Source organism: Portunus trituberculatus, chromosome 47 (assembly GCF_017591435.1).
Source record: "Portunus trituberculatus isolate SZX2019 chromosome 47, ASM1759143v1, whole genome shotgun sequence".
Classification (NCBI taxonomy): Eukaryota; Metazoa; Arthropoda; class Malacostraca; order Decapoda; family Portunidae; genus Portunus; species Portunus trituberculatus.
Window position 1 is genome coordinate 22,185,983 of NC_059301.1, and position 16,600 is coordinate 22,202,582.

Below are 16,600 nucleotides of genomic sequence, written 5' to 3' on the forward strand. Positions count from 1 at the left end.
CGTTCTCTCTCTCTCTCTCTCTCTCTCTCTCTCTCTCTCTCTCTCTCTCTCTCTCTCTCTCTCTCTCTCTCTCTGTCTCTGTCTCTGTCTCTCCCTTTGTCTCTTTCATTGAGGATCGAAGGGGAAGAAACGGAAGAGAGAGTTACTGAGTTTTCTCCATATTTTTTTTCTTTTTTTTGTTGGTGATGTGGGTGGATGGAGTGGCCGTGTGGATGTTCTTTTTTTTTTTCTCTCTCTTTTTTTTTCTCATTCCCGCGAGTGTCATTCCCTCTTTGCCCTCCTCCCCTCTTAGAGATTAGTCTTAGATCCTTTCCTGTCATCCTTATGGTTCTCTCTCTCTCTCTCTCTCTCTCTCTCTCTCTCTCTCTCTCTCTCTCTCTCTCTCTCTCTCTCTCTCTCTCTCTCTCTCTCTCTCTCTCTCTCTCTCTCTCTCGCTTCCTCCTTTTTTCTTTCGTTCTTTCGGTCTTTTTTCATTTCTTCTTTCCTTTATTGTTTACTTTATTCACCCTTCCTTTCTTGCCCTCTTTGCAGCTCCTCTTTCTTTATTTCCTTCTTTCCTTTACCTTTGTTCCGTCTCTCTCTCTCTCTCCACCTTTCTCCTTCTTTGTTGTCTTCTATCTTCCTTCTGCCATTTAAACGCTTTTGAAATTTTGTTGCCTGTGATTACGAAGGGAAATCTATTTGTGGTGTGTGGAAAGGTAGACAAATCACCCTTTTTTCTGTTTTTGTCATGATTAAATATTTTTTTTGGGCAAAGTAGGAAGGTCAAGTAAACGTAAGCAAAAGTAAAGAATTGTAAGTGTTAAGAAAAAATGAATTAGAAAACTAGGAAAGGGGAAAAAATCTTATTATTCATGTATTGTTCTTTCCTTCCTTCCTTCCTTCCTTCCTTCCTTCCTTCCTTCCTTCCTTCCTTCCTTCCTTCCTCCCTCCCTCCTTTCCTTCCTTTTCACCTTCTTTCCTCCTTTCCTGCTATCCTCCCTTCCTTTCTTTCCTCTCTCTTTCCTTCCTTCCTCTAAGCCTTTCACACACACATCACATCACTGCCTTCTCGTCTTCCTGTGTGTGTGTGTGTGTGTGTGTGTGTGTGTGTGTGTGTGTGTGTGTGTGGGTGAGTGGGTGTGTAGTTGCGTATATGGTAATCCTGCCGGAGGAATCACCAAGCCACTGCACCTGACAGGGCTTGCTCCTTGCCGTGCCTAGTCTGCCATGGGATGAAAGAGGTACTGTCGATAGTGTGTGTGTGTGTGTGTGTGTGTGTGTGTGTGTGTGTGTGTGTGTGTCAGATCAGTAGGGATTCAGGTTTAAGCTTCTTTCTCTCTCTCTATCTCTTTGTCTCTCTCTCTCTGCATCTTTCTCTGCATCTCTTTGTCTCTCTGTATCTCTCTCTCTCTCTCTCTCTCTCTCTCTCTCTCTCTCTCTCTCTCTCTCTCTCTCTCTCTCTCTCTCTCTCTCTCTCTCTCTCTCTCTCTCTCTCTCTCTCTCTCTCTCTCTCTCTCTCTCTCTCTCTCTCTCTCTCTCTCTCTCTCTCTCTCGGTCATATATTCTTCCTAGTTCACTTTATCGTAGCATAGAAGTTTGGAGGCGAGGAGACGCCTGGATGTCACTATAACTCTAATGGAAAAATGGAAACGATAAGATAAAATTGTAGGAGGTGGAGGAAGAAGAGAGAAAAGAGGAGAAGGAAGAAAAGGAGAAAGATGAGGAGAAAGAGAAAGACTAAAGAAAGAAGGAGGTGTAAGAGCAGAAGGAGGAACAGGGAGAATAGGAGAAGGACGAGGCGCAGAATGAGGAAGGAGAAGAGAAGAAAGAAAAAAAGGAGGATAAGGAGGAGGAAAATGAGGAAAATGAGGTAAAGGAGAAAATGATGATGACGAATTGTAATAGGAAGAGAAGAGAAAAAGAGAAAAGTAAAGGAAATGGAAAAAAAGCAACAAAACCAAAGAAATAGAAATAACAGATAAAGAAAAATAAAACTAAAATAACGAGAACGAAACGACAAAAAAGAGGAGGAAGAGAAGAAGAAGGAGGTTTACGAGGAAGAGGAAGAGGAAGAGAAGGTCACGAAGCCAACTAAAAGAAAATAGATTTTCTGCCTAAACAATCCACACTGCAGACAGACTATCTATCCTACAGACTTCCCCGGGAGACGCAAGATTTGGATTTAGGAAGAAGAGGAAGAGGAAGAGAAAGAGAGGAGAAGGAAGAGGGAGACTTTTAAAAGACTGGAACACCGTCAGCACCCCAGTAACACCACCACCACCACCACCACCACTACTAATACTAACAAGAACAACAAGACACATAAACAAGATTCTCCCTCCCTCTCTCTCTTTTTCTCTCCTTCATCTCCCAACACTTGCCTCTTCTCTCTTATATAATCTTGGGCTGCCCTACTTAAACTCTTCTCCTTTCTCAACCTCCCCTCACTCTCTTTCCGCTGTTCTCTCCACCAGACAGGAATTCGGTTAGCAAGGAGTGTGGGAGTTTTTCATAAGTGTAACAGATGGTGAAGGTGGAGGGTTTGGTTGAGTGTGGCCTGGGCTAAGTGGTTCATGTTGTTTGTGGATTTAAGTGGAGTATTGCAGTGGTATGGAGTGGCGTGTGTTGATCAATTGAAGGGGGATTGATGGGGATGGGTTTCAAGGTGTAAAGGGAAATGTTTGTGTTTAACCCCTTCAGTACCATGCCGCGTTTTCATATTCATTCTGCTTATACTATCTGATGATTTTATACAGCTTCAGAATTTTATGTGGATGTTGAAATAGTGATGACTGTGGCCATTAATTTTCTGACCTCCATAGACACTTCCTAGGTAATGTTAATAAAATCGTCTAATCGTATCCAAAATTCAAGGCAGAAATGCGTCTCAGTACTGAAGGAGTTAAAGGGTTGGTATGAGTGTGTTGTGTTCATTTGGTCTTGTATTCTTTAATGTGTCAGCGTCTTACTACGGATACTTTTAACAGACTGTGCCGAAAGATGGTGATGAGTTTTGAAAGCAAGTTTATTCGATAGGTTTCAAAGTGTTAAAGGGAAAGACTTGTACAAAAGAGAATTATATGCATGAATTCGGCGTCTTATATCTTCCATTTCTAAGAGAATGGACTGAAATGTATTTGATGTGGCAGCATAATAAGAGTTCCTCATTAATAGAAATACACCAAATAAAGTCGAACTACTCATATGTATGGCCTTTGAAAAATAGTCCTTGTAAGAGTCCACACTTAAGAACTAGAGTGTGTGCAGCGGAGAGTGGAAGGCATAGCTTGTGAATAGACTGGGGCGGAGGAGGTAGAGGACAGAGTAGAGGGAGGCGTAGGGTAGCATAGAAAAAGGCAATAACGACGTAAGTTACAACCCACCGTGTAACCGAGGGCAGACACATATAATAACTCTGATGTTACGAGACGTTTACGTATAATAAAGTTCAATATTACGAGATGCCGCAGGGCGAGGCGTGGCCACTTCTTCATTCCGTAATGTGTGTGTGTGTGTGTGTGTGTGTGTGTGTGTGTGTGTGTGTGTGTGTGTGTGTGTGTGTGTACAGCTGCTGAAGGACTTGTGGGAAGCAAAGTACATGGAAAAGTCGTAACGTTTGTAGGGAAATATTTTAAAACGTTTGTATATTCTGTATAGTTCATTGTGCTTTAAAACCTTTCTGCTTTTGTGTTCGGTTGCAGTGATGATGGTGTTAGTGGTGGTGTTGGTGGTGGTGGTGATAGTGTCAAGGTAATATACTCTTAAAGCTAAATCCTCTATTCCTTTTAGTTTTCAGTACATCAAACGAAAGCCAGTGCGCGATGGAGGGAGGGAAAACTCAAACTAACTCCATAGTATCTTGATTTAATACAGACATCTACGCAGTAGCAGCAACAACCATCCTGTGATCCACCACCGCGTTGTCTTCCTTACTCCCATTAGAGATGATTTAATACAACTACAAAACACGCAACTTTGAGAGAGACTGAAACTGAAACTCGTATTGTAAAAAAGTATTGGGATTATTTCACCTCCTTTTAGAGAAGTTTCAGTTTAATTTTGTTTTCTTTATTTATTTTTTTTTTTTTTGACAAGGATTCTACGTTGTTAGTTAGAAAAATCTGGGGAATAATCTCTGTGGCCTTTGAAAATAATACCGATAAATAAAGCAAAGGAAAGAAAGTCTTAAAGAATACGGACTTAAGGATTAGATTATCAAGTGAACCTTCTCCTTCCACTCCTTGCCCGTAAGAAAGCCAGCAAGTTTCTGAATAAGAGCTACAGTTTTATGACATGATTCGTGGGAGGTTTGATAATGTGGGACAGTAAGAGAGAGAGAGAGAGAGAGAGAGAGAGAGAGAGAGAGAGAGAGAGAGAGAGAGAGAGAGAGAGAGAGTGTTTTTTATTTTTACGTTACAATTATTAGTTTTGGTTTCCACAAGACATTATTATTATCATTTTATTTTAGTTTATTATTATTTTCTATATTACTTTTGTTTTTGTCAATAAACTACTACTACTACTACTACTACTACTACTACTACTACTACTACTACTACTACTACTACTACTACTACTACTACTACTACTACTACTACTACTACTACTACTACTACTACTACTACTACTACTACTACTACTACTACTACTACTACTACTACTACTACTACTACTACTACCATGCGTGTGTGTGTGTGTGTGTGTGTGTGTGTGTGTGTGTGTGTGTGTGTGTGTGTGTGTGTGTGTGTGTGTGTGTAATCTTCCCCACACACATTCACAAGACACGTCCCCTTCTTAGTATACAGACAGGTTCTACACACACACACACACACACACACACACACACACACACACACACACACACACACACACACACACACACACACACACACACACACACACACACATATATTTCCAGGTGACTTTTTCCCTCACCTGAATTCACGGTGCAATTATTCTTCTGGTACCTAAATAGAAAATGGGAAGACGAAACCCTCTAGGGAACGGAACCTTAATTGCTTTAACCTTCCTCTCTTTCTTTTGTTCAAGTTGTGTTCGATTCTGACTCAAAGAATTTCACCGGTTCACTTTTCATTCCGTGTTACATTCTTCGATCGGAAAAGAAAAGAGAAAAAAATAGACAGAATTCCCGAGAAAAGATGGAAGGAAAGGTAAGGCAATTAAGGGAAACTTCGTGAATTATGGAGTTACTCTTTGATCAGTGGAGGAAATGTGTAAGTCTTGGAATACTTCTGGCTAAAAAAAAAAAAAAAAAAAAAAATGAACCCTTTTCTCCTCGCCTACTACTATTGCTACTTCTTCTTCTTCTTCTTCTTCTTCTTCTTCTTCTTCTTCTTCTTCTTCTTCTTCTTCTTCTTCTTCTTCTTCTTCTTCTTCTTCTTCTTCTTCTTCTTCTTCTTCTTCTTCTTCTTCTTCTTCTTCTTCTTCTTCTTCTTCTTCTTCTTCTTCTTCTACTACTACTACTACTACTACTACTACTACTACTACTACTACTACTACTACTACTACTACTACTACTACTACTACTACTACTACTACTACTACTACTACTACTACTACTACTACTACTACTACTACTACTACTACTACTAAATAGCGTCCATGCAAACATTTTCACTAAACAAGAGTAATTTACGCTTGCAAAATTCTCCACTGCAATTATTTTCGATCAAACGAGAAACCATCATTTTGCATTTTATTTTTTCTTTCATATTTTCACATTTTTTTTTTTCGGTCTCGCACCTTCAGATTTTTGCATGACCTTTCACCACATCTCGTATGCGTCAACTTTTCTTCCTCCTTCTTTCCTCCCCAATGAAAGTTGCTCTGATTTTTGCATCCTGTTCACTCTCGTCTAGGTATATTATTTTTTTCCCCCATTTTTATTCCTGTGATTATTGATTTATTTATTTTTTTTTTAAGTTGCTTGGTGGTAGAGGAAGAGTTTTCGGGAAGCTGCACTCGATCTCACTGTCATCCTGTTACACTAGTGATTGAAGCCATTGCAAAATTGAAACCTGACTTAATTAACAACCTATACCTCATTTGTTACCTGATATTCTTGTATTCCTATCTTTTATCTCTTCATTTTTTTTCCCTTCGTCCTTTTCCTCCATCTCCTCCTCCTACTTCTCCTTCAGTTTAGTTATTACTTGAGGGGAATTCTGATGGTTGCTGTGACTACCAAAATTCTTCTTTATATGTGGATGGAAAGCTCTTATTGACTTAGGAGGGAGAGCCATTTCCTGGTTGCCCTCTGAGGTGGAAGGGAGGGGAAGGAAGGAGGGACGGTGGGATGAGATGAGAGAAGGAAGGGTAGGCCAGGGAAGGCTAGGGAAGGGAAGGGAAGGGAAGGGAAGGGAAGGGAAGGGAAGGGAAACGAAGCGAAGAGCCTCAGTGAATAACGTTGAGACTAGCACTGCATGAATTTAAAGTGGAGAAAATCAGGAATTTAGAAAACACCAATGGGAGATTTCGACAGGAGCTCCTTCCTTCTTCTCTCCTTTCTTGCCATCTCGCTCCCTTCACTTGTCACGTGATGCTCCAAGGCGATTATTTCCTCCTCCTCTTCCTCTTTCTCCTCCTTCTCCTTCGCATCATTATATCGTTTGAGCAGCGTCTTCCCACCAACACTACCACCACCACCACCACCACCACCACCACCACCACCAACACTACTACTATTACTCCTCACTCTCGCACACTCTCTCTCTCTCTCTCTCTCCTCTTCGCCTCTCATTAACGTCCTAGCCACATTATTGCTACTCACTTCTCGAGGAAAATCTCATCAGGATCTCCAATAAGTTCGCTCACTACAGAAATAAAGGCAGTGATACCCGGCAGTTAGTCCACGCCGTAGCATCACTCTTCCCCCGCTGCTCCCCGGCCCTCCAACACCCTCCCAGCCACACAGATAGACACCCTCACAGCTCTCCTGACGACGGCGGGTGACGGTGAATCCCTTGACGTTTAATCTTGGTGTGAATTTGTGTCCCATTCAAGGCCTGTGTTTATCTTTTGGAGGAGGTGGAAATTGTGTGTGTGTGTGTGTGTGTGTGTGTGTGTGTGTGTGGGTGGGGAGCTGGGTGGGTGTTATTGTGGTTTGTTTTTATTTAAGTGTTGTCAGTGTTCTGTGTGTTGTGAGGGGTCGGGGATGGTGTGGGGAGAAAGGTTGTTGTCATTGTTGCTGCTGTTGTTGTTGTGTGTGAAGACTTTTAGAGTTATTGGTGTTTATTTCACTGTTATAAATAAGATTGTGGAATAGTGTGGAGTATTATTATTATTATTTTTTTTACATATTTATCTATTTATTTTTTAGGTGATAATTCTGTGGTTTGTGTTTTCTGTTATAAGAGCGAAATGAGTTAGCAGGTTTTTTTTTTTTTTTTTATCTGTTTTGACTCCTATGAGTAACGTGATTCTTTGCACAAATGGCACGTAGTGAAAGTAAAATAAAAGCGAAAAAGAAAATCTAGTGCGTTGAACATCATTGCCTTCGTTGAGGAATCTTTTTAGCATCTTTTTTTTTTTTGCTTGGTATTACACATTAAAAAATCGGGCGTTTGATATATTCTTTCTACTTTTCAATTTTTACAGACACAGTAACCTATCAGTCATAATATCTCACCAACAGGCGATGCGTCAAGGAAACACGTGCACTGATGATTTTCATGCTTCTGTATTTCCAACTTCCTTTGACTTGGCTTCATTTAAGAGGGAGGTGTCAAGACATCACTTTTTTATATTTTCTTTTATTTTAGCCAACTCTCTCGGACTTGCAAGGGACTGGCAACTAAGTGGGGTTTTTTTTCGTTTTATGTTGTTCTTGGCCAGCTTTCCCCTCTTACATAAAATTGAATCGTTGTTTCTTCCTTAATTCACTTCATTTGGTTGTCTCCCTTAATTGTTCTCTTTTCCTTCCTTTGACTAGAGATAATTATGCACTGTTGCTTTTAGTCAGTAATTTAAGTAAACTCCACCTTCGAGACACATATATCAAGTGCACTGCCTCCTCGTTTGAGCCATATTCAAAATGGACTACGTCACTGTGTTGAGTCAATCGTCTTGAGTCATATTCTAAATGGACCACATCGCTTTCAGCCGCGGCAATATCACGTGGTGGTCGTGGCTCTGGAGACTAGAATTTGCCTTGCCCTGAGACGCAGCGGCCGCCCATGGAAAGAAATCGAAATGCATATATTCCCTTCATATCGCCAAGGAAGGAAAATGCTGGGAACAGACTCGCCGCTTAGAATACAGAGCGACTTCATCAGATTTCCAGCGTGAGGGGCGTGCATGTGGGAGCGGCGCGGGGCTTCCACTTGCAGGGATCTGGTGCAGGAATGGCCAGCTATACTCGTTGGGGGAGGGATCTAGTGAAGGAGCGGGGGCAGCTGTGGTGTGGGGAATGATGCAGGAGAGAGGTATGCATGGGTGTAAAGAGTTCTGTTGCTGCAAGTTGATAGGTCGTGTTTAGTTTATGTGATGGAGAGCTTCATAATCCTCGTCCTTTTTATTTGATATGCATAGAGGCTTCGTGCAAATTTAATGAGTGTGTAATAATTCACTTTACGTGGTCATGTTCAACCCTTTGACTCAGTTTAATTGAATTTTGTAAAGGTTAATTTCGAAAGACCATTCATGATTGAAACCCTTTTAGCACTTGTAGTCATATTTCTGTTATCTATTTTTTAGGGTTACTTAAATAAGATAACATGTTTTTAGTAATGAAAGCCAAAACAATAAAAGGATATTTGAAAAGCATTTAAGTAATTTCCAGAAGTTGAAAGTTTCGGCTGCCGTTCGTGGAGAGGTGCTACAACTAATTCTTGAAGTTATATAAGAAGATGTGTTTACCATGGACTGATCTTGAAGTGGCAGACTTTGTGTATAACTGTGTGGGAGACAGTTATAATAAGTGCAAGTCAGAACAATGGCTATCATATATTCATAATGTATATAAGAATGAATATCAAGTGGGAACTATTCCTTAAATATCCTGTCGCGAACCTATTTGAACATACGAACATAACTAGATAAAGAATAAGGGAAGATACGATAAGCGAACAGACATTCCATATATGAACCATGACTAGCCCCATCCCATCCATAAATTGATCATCTTTTAATCCCTCGAGTACCATGGCGCGTTTCCATATTCATTCTCCTTACTATTTGGTGATTCTATACAGCTTCAGAAACTTATGTGGGGAATTAAAATAGTGAAGACTGTGGCCACTAATCTTCTGACCTCCATAGACTTTTCTAATGTCAATAAATCTAATCGTACACATATATCAGGGTAAAAATGCGTCCCAGTATTGAAGGGGTTAGATCTTACTACTGACTAATAAAAATAACTCTTGTACTATTCAAACCCAATACATAACAAAGCCTCCCCAGTATTTAGTGTCAAATCAAATACTCCTCAACTCGAACTAATATCTGAGCGGAACAAGAACATGAAACTCGCACAGCCGAGACTTCATGGCGTCTTTTTGCCTCGCTGTGGCGTCCCGGGGAGTGCGTATCAATATTGCTGAGTCCCGGGTACTTTAAGGCTGCACCACCACCCGCTGACTCGCCCACTGCTGCCTTGTCTGTCGCGGGGAGGTTGTGGGAATTGCAGCTTTACTCCTCAGTATTTGTTTTAGTGTGTGTGTGTGTGTGTGTGTGTGTGTGTGTGTGTGTGTGTGTGTGTGTGTGTGTGTGTGTGTTTTAATTCTTACAGTAATATATGCATAATCTTACACGAAATTCCATGAAAGACATGTAAGAATATTGGAAGGCTAGTCGTAATGAACAAATTAATATAGATATGAATGAAAAGGAAGACAATTGTTCTCTTTAAATATTTCAAATTGTTTATTTGAATTAGACGAGAGAGAGAGAGAGAGAGAGAGAGAGAGAGAGAGAGAGAGAGAGAGAGAGAGAGACCCTTACTATCTACGAGCGAGAACAGATGCCAAGAGATGATAACAGAGATAACAAAACTGGAACATCTTTATCACCCTCATTCATTTTTCCCTCATTTTTTTTCATAATTTTCACTCATTTCAACATTAATACTACAATTCTCTTATTTTCCTTCCAAGTCTCACAGTTTCCTGATATTTACTCCTTGGTTTTAGTCTTCACTACTTTTCTTTCCCTCTCCTCTGTTCTTTCTTTTCCCATAAATGCGCTTCTTTTCTCTCCCCGTGTTTCTTTCTTTCAGTTCTTATTTTTACACCGCTGCGATTCTTTATTCCTTCCTCTGGACCATTCTCCTCGATAATAGCTTTCTTTTTCCTCACCTTAATCTGGCCATTTCCTTCCATCTCTATCTTTCCCAATCTCTTTCCAAGTTACATTATGAAACTTTTCCGCCGTTTAATTTCCCCTGCTCCTACTGCTCTCATGTTCTGTTTCCTCCTTCTCCTCCTCCTTCTCTTCCTCCTCCTTCTCCTTCTCTTCCTCTTTTTCTCCTCCAAAATGCCGTCTGTTCTTCCTTATCGTTGTTGTCGTTCCATTTCATCCTCTTCCCATTCCTTATCTTTGTCTTCTCTTCCTCCACATACCTCTGAGTTCACGAGGAATTAGGTGCAGTCTGTGGCCCCAAAAAGTAAAGCCAAGTAATTCCCTCTAGCAACACCTGTCCCTAAGTTAGTCCCCTGACTGTTCGTGACACTTGTTTTGAACCTTGACTAAATTTACTGATGAAAATTTACTAACGCTGGAAATACTTTGGTAAATATTCGATGACATCCTATGCTGTGTAAAAGGCAGTGAGATTGTTGTAAATTTTTAATACGTAAGGTTATTGAGTTGAGCGTAAGTCACAGTAGTCAAAGGACTAGCATTTTACGACAACAAATTCACTGACACTTAAGCTGGAAGAAAACGTGAAAGATTAACATTTTCTCGTATTCAAGGATCTTTTCTCACCTCCTGTGCTACAGAGATGGAATAGTAACCTTAGCGAGATATGTAAATACTGCTGAACAATAAGAGAAAAGAAAATTAGAGAAGAAGGAAGAAAATAGAACACTCAGACAGTGAGAGGGGACGTATTGAGGAGTGCCATTTCCATGAAACACTCCTAACCAGCAACTGAACTTGACCCAAGAAGACAGAAAGATATGGCAATGTCTTCCATACTTACCAACATCCACATGGGCACAGAACCTCGGCAGATAGGTAGATAGATAAAGAAATAATCTGAAAACTGAATACTGACGAAAAAAAAAAAAAAACTGATTCACACTCACCATTGCGCAGATTCTCCTCAAGGGGGATGAGTAGAGGAATGACCACGTTCACTGCCATGATGTCCTTGATTCAAGCTGCTACTGGCCGTGGGAAGAGGTGCGGGGAGCCACAAAGTAAGGGGCAGAAGTGGCGCCTCCGCGGGTTGTAAGAGGCAGCAGATGGGCAATGAGAGGGCAGTGTTAAGGAGGCGTCGTTTCGCAGTTCTGGTTCAGTCAAGATGTTTCCTGAGAATCCTTTTTGCTGCTCTTAAGGATTTACTGTGTCCGTCTTATGGTGTGAAGGTTCTGGCAGCGTGCCTTAACTGTCTGTCTGTGTGTACGTGTGTGTGTGTACGTGTGAGCTGAGGGAAGTTTGCCACTTTTTACTGCACGGCGTTTATATTGGTACAAGGTTTAGAATTTTTGTTTTTCGGTGGTGCTGTCAAGACGTCTGATGTGTTCTTATATTTATTCACTTATTCATGTCCGTCAATCAAAAGCGCACTTCGGCTATGTTGGCGCTTAGTGGTCGACTGCTTACTTATTGTTTTCCTCAGTGTCTTCTCTATTACATGGACAAGTTTCAGTTTGACATCTTACATATTTACTGTACAGCTTTTTGAAGGAAATGAACAATATATGAGATCAGTTGAGACATTGCACGACTGGCTTTTGAATCTTTAACGCTGACACATCACACATGTTTACCTCATGGCACACTAATGTAAGCATCAGTTACCATCTTTGTGCTCCAGACAGCAGTCACTTATTCATCAAACGCAGCAGAGTCCAGTCACGCCTCGGTGTCTCCCTCGGCGTGGCGGCGCGGTGGTCTCCTCTTCCCGCACCTGTAAAGAAATGTCAGGGTAAACTTTAAGGGAAGTTGTCATGGCGCGCCGGGAGGATGCGTGATTGAATTTGTTGTAAAAGGGAAGCTCTTGTGAAAGGTTTTATTCGTGTGCAAAAATATAATGACAAATGTTTCATCGCATATTTTCCCTGCAATGGCAGACCACACACAATGCACAGTATCTCCCGGCAGAGATTTATCACAAATTTTCAATTATAATAACTAATAATTGCAATGTTCAGTCTTCCTTGCACCGTAAATTAAACCTGCAGTCTTTCCTTGAATTTTCATGTTCCTGACAAGTACATTCTTTCCTACGATAATATACACTTGTGAATTATTGTCATGCATTTACATTAAGAGTGGCATCAGTAATGACTTGGTTTTCCATTGCGTGAAACCCCAGCGCGGCATTACTATTCTTCTTTTTCTCCTCTCCCTCCTCCTCCTCCTTCTCCTCCTCGCTGCTCCTCCTCCATTTTGGTCAATAAATGTTAGTGCATGGAAGTAAGGAGACGGAATCGCCGAAGTTTCTAGTCAGTGCTCTTTATTTATAGTCAAGGCTATGTGTGTCCGATGTTTGTGACGAATTCCTCGCTTCACTCCGCGGGCTTGCTGTCCCTCGGTTACCAGCCAAGGCACGACGCAGTATCATGTCACCTTACCCACACATAATGGCAACCCTCCGTATATCCGCCTCTCCTTCACGGAACTCACCCGCTGGCAGCCGTGGAAGGAGGTTGGAGTGGCTGGTCTGGCTTGAGGTCACCCGATCGCCCGTACCTTTGTCACAACTCGATCTTAAATGTCAAGGAACTCAAAGGGGACAACGGAAAAAAAGAAATACTATCCACCTTATGGCAATTTATGTGGGGTGTATGTAGGCAGATGTTAGCGGTATTTTTTGTACTACTACTACTACTACTACTACTACTACTACTACTACTACTACTACTACTACTACTACTACTACTACTACTGATGATGGTGGTGCTAGTGTCGTCATTGCTACCATCACCCCCAATATCAGCAGCCGCTGTGCTCTCCATGTGCGTGATCAATCACTCATTTTCTAGTTACTCATTTCCCTTGAGCCAGGTGTGCATTGCCTACCCAGCCCCCTTTCCCACCCGCCTCTCCCCACCCCAACACAGTCCGCCCAGTCCTCGTCCCTCACACGCGCGGCCAGCATCCAGTGGGCCGAATCACACAGTTGGCATTGTTTACTCAGAAGCACGAAGTAAACAACAACGTAACAACAACACGATGAATGTTTACTCTGCCCTCCAAACCTCAGAGCCTCGGGGAAAAATGTCTATTTACATTTTTCCTGTTACCGGAGACTTATTTGTCGAGATAAGTACAGAGTAAACAACGGCCATCTATCTATTCCCCTTCGTGCCATCACCTCTCGTGGGAAAAAAAGGAGAAATAGGTCTGGCATTTAACTTTCCACTTGCTATTGTTCCTCTTCTCTCTCTTCCTCTTCCTCTTCCTCCCTTCCCTCGCATTTCCCCGTCAGGTTTCCGTTTCTCTTTCTCCCTCCCTTTAGCCGTTTCGTTTTCTCTTCTCTGTTTCACTTTCTCTTCTCACTGTAACTCTTATTTCTTCTCTCTCCTTTTCCCATTCTCTGCCCCATTGCCCCCTTCCTCTTCCTTTCCATCCTCTTTCATTTAGCTGTTCTGTGTCCTCAATTTGTCCCTTGCCATACTTTTTCTCCCACACGTGTCCTCCCTCCATTTCATCCTTTCTGTCCTTTTCCTTCCCCTGCACTATCGTTTTTCTCTCTTCTATTCTTATCCTTTTGACCTTTTCTGAACTTTTTCCCTTTCCTCCATACGTATTTTTCCGTTTATTTTTTCTCCATCCCTTCTCAGCATGTTCTCCTTCTCTTCCTCCTCTTGTTTCTCACCCTCATTTTACCACCGTACTTATCCCTATGTCTCTATTCCCCTGTGTCTCTCTCTCACCCCTTATTCCCTATCCATCCCTGCCACCTCCACCGTCTTGCCCCGCCCCGCCTTCTCTTACGCCCCAATCACTCCACAGTCCCAGGGAAAGGAGATACTCGTATTTTGAGTCGCGTTTTCTGGCTTCTGTTCGTCTTTTGTTCCCCGGAAAAAAGGAGTCAGTCGTTGGTTCAAATTCTTGCTTCCATCTGGCACTGTTCACTTCTGCCACGCCTCGCTCCTCGCTCTCTTCCTTGCTCTGCCGCGTCACTAAGGAACTCCAAGGAAGATCAAGGAGCACCAGGCCCTTTTTTTGGCTTTATTCTGTGATAGTGTATATTGTATAGAGAAAAAGTAAAGTGGTGTTGGGTAGTAAAGGTGAAGTTTCCTGCTATAAGCTATTCTGGCTTTAGAGAAGAGGTGTAGGGTGTTAAGGCTCTTGATGACGCGTGTGATATTGTACACTTACCTTATTTAAAGTAGGAGGTGTAAAGTGGTAAAGGCGAACACTCCTGTGATGTGCTAATACTTTAATTTGACTCTGGGAAAATCAAAGAGAAGTCAGCGAGTGGCATGACATTTTAAAACAATACTGTGTGAATCATTTCTGCTTCTCCGCGCCTTGGTTGCTGTCAAAAGTCTCTGTTTGAAGTGACACGAATTGTAAGTGCTTTTTATGGTTCGAGTATCAGATTAAGATTTCAGCACTGATAACAGGAAGTAAATATTGTTTGGAACCAGGCTGATTATTTGTGTGGCCGTTGAAATTAGTCGTGATGAGAGAAAGATGGCGATGTTCTTCAAAATACGAATCTTAGTTGTATTTCAAAAGGATGAGGTTATTTATTTATCCATTTGTGTGTGGTGGGAGAGGGCGGGAGAGGGGAGAGGAAATGGTTTAAAGTAATGAACTAGTTGATGTATCCCGCTCTATTTATGTGAAAAAAAAAAAAATAGAAATTGAAGGTTTTTAGGATTAAGTATATTAAATGGTGCTTTCTTCTACATGAGTCTCGGTTTCCTGTTATTCTGCATATAACTGAAGGTAATCCTGCTGATCCGTATTAATCCTTTATTTGTTACCTACTAATGAGCACTGTTTTTATCTTCTTACTGGTGGCTTATTCCATTACTTTGCCATATGAATGTTTTGTATGATTTTTTTCCCCCCATTCATTAAGTAATCTGGCTTATTTGAGGTAAAACTCGAATTTTTTTTTTCGTGATTTTTTTTTTTTTTCATTCTATAGTAAAGGTAACGATGGTTTGAAAGGCTCTTATTTTCCAGCCGCTGCGGTGCTCCACAAATGCAGGTGTATGTGTCCGGTTCGTTTACAGTTAAAAACCTCCGCTTCACCTTTTTACCAAACAAACAGTGTGCGGATAATGTCAGACTGTGCTGCTAAACACTTCGTTATTCCTTCATTATTGTACATATGGTCATGATGCACGCACTTCTCAATTTTCACCAGTCGCTATCCACCCTTTTATTTATTTATTTATTATTATTTGTTTTATTTTCTATTTATTTTTTTTTTGCCAAACACTCTATGGATAATATGAGGCAGTGCAGGTGAGCCTCCCGTTATCAAAGTTTAGCCCTTCATTATTTATGCGTCTGTATTTTTCAAGCGCTTTTCCACTTTTTTTCCCCGGTTAGTATTCCTCTGCGTGGCCAACAAATTGTGCATGGATAGCAGCCGGCATTGCAGCTAAACACCCCTTTATCCCCGTCATTGTTTCTGTATTTATTGGCCGTTCAGGTACTTGGCAGGCTGTGCTGATGATTGCTGGCCTTCTCTCTACCCGACAAACTACCCATGAATAACGCCAGGCAGAGAGAGAGAGAGAGAGAGAGAGAGAGAGAGAGAGAGAGAGAGAGAGAGAGTGTGAGAGTGGGTGTGTGCGTCCAAACATTCCTGCAGCCCTTCATTATTTCTCTTTATTAACTGTTGTGGTGTACACTTCGCTTTTCCTCAACTCATTATTTTGCATCTAATTTGCACCTGAGATCTATTGAAAGTGTATTTTTTTTTTTACGTAGGGAAGAGGGCCAGCCAAGGGCAAAAAAAAGAAAGTTAGAAAAAAGCCCACTTGAGCGCTGGCTCTCCAAAGAGTACAAAAAGTGCCAAAACCGTCAGCCAGAATTAGGGGAGCAAATGCCTCGATACCTCCCTCTTAAAAGAAGACAAGTTGTAGGAATTCGGAAATACAGATGCAGGGAGGGAGTTCCAGAGTTTACCAGTGAAAGGGATGAATGATTGAGCGTACTGGTTAACTCTTGCATTAGAGAGTTGGACAGAATAGGGATGAGAGGAAGAAGAAAGCCTTGTGCAGCGTGGCCGCAGGAGGAGGGAGGCATGCAGTTAGCAAGATCAGTAGAACAGTTACCATGAAAATAGCGATAAAATATAGAAAGGGATGCAACATTTCGGCGGTGAGAAAGAGACTGAAGACAGTTAGTCAGAGGAGGGAGTTGATGAGACGAAGAGCTTTCGATTCCACCCTATCAAGCAAAGCTGTGTGACTGGAACCCCCAAACATGCGAAGAGTACTCCATACAGGGACGG

At 41.6% G+C, this 16,600-nt stretch overlaps 1 protein-coding gene across 1 annotated transcript in view; it reads right to left on the reverse strand.

Moving 5' to 3' along the window:
• The window catches only part of LOC123520620, a 462,153-nt gene that overhangs the window by 268,803 nt on the left and 176,750 nt on the right, over nucleotides 1–16,600 (reverse strand). The window contains exon 3 of the mRNA XM_045283064.1: nucleotides 11,253–12,079. Coding sequence (XP_045138999.1) covers nucleotides 11,253–11,310 — 58 coding nt within the window. The 5' untranslated portion in view covers nucleotides 11,311–12,079. The remainder of the gene's footprint in view (nucleotides 1–11,252; nucleotides 12,080–16,600) is intronic.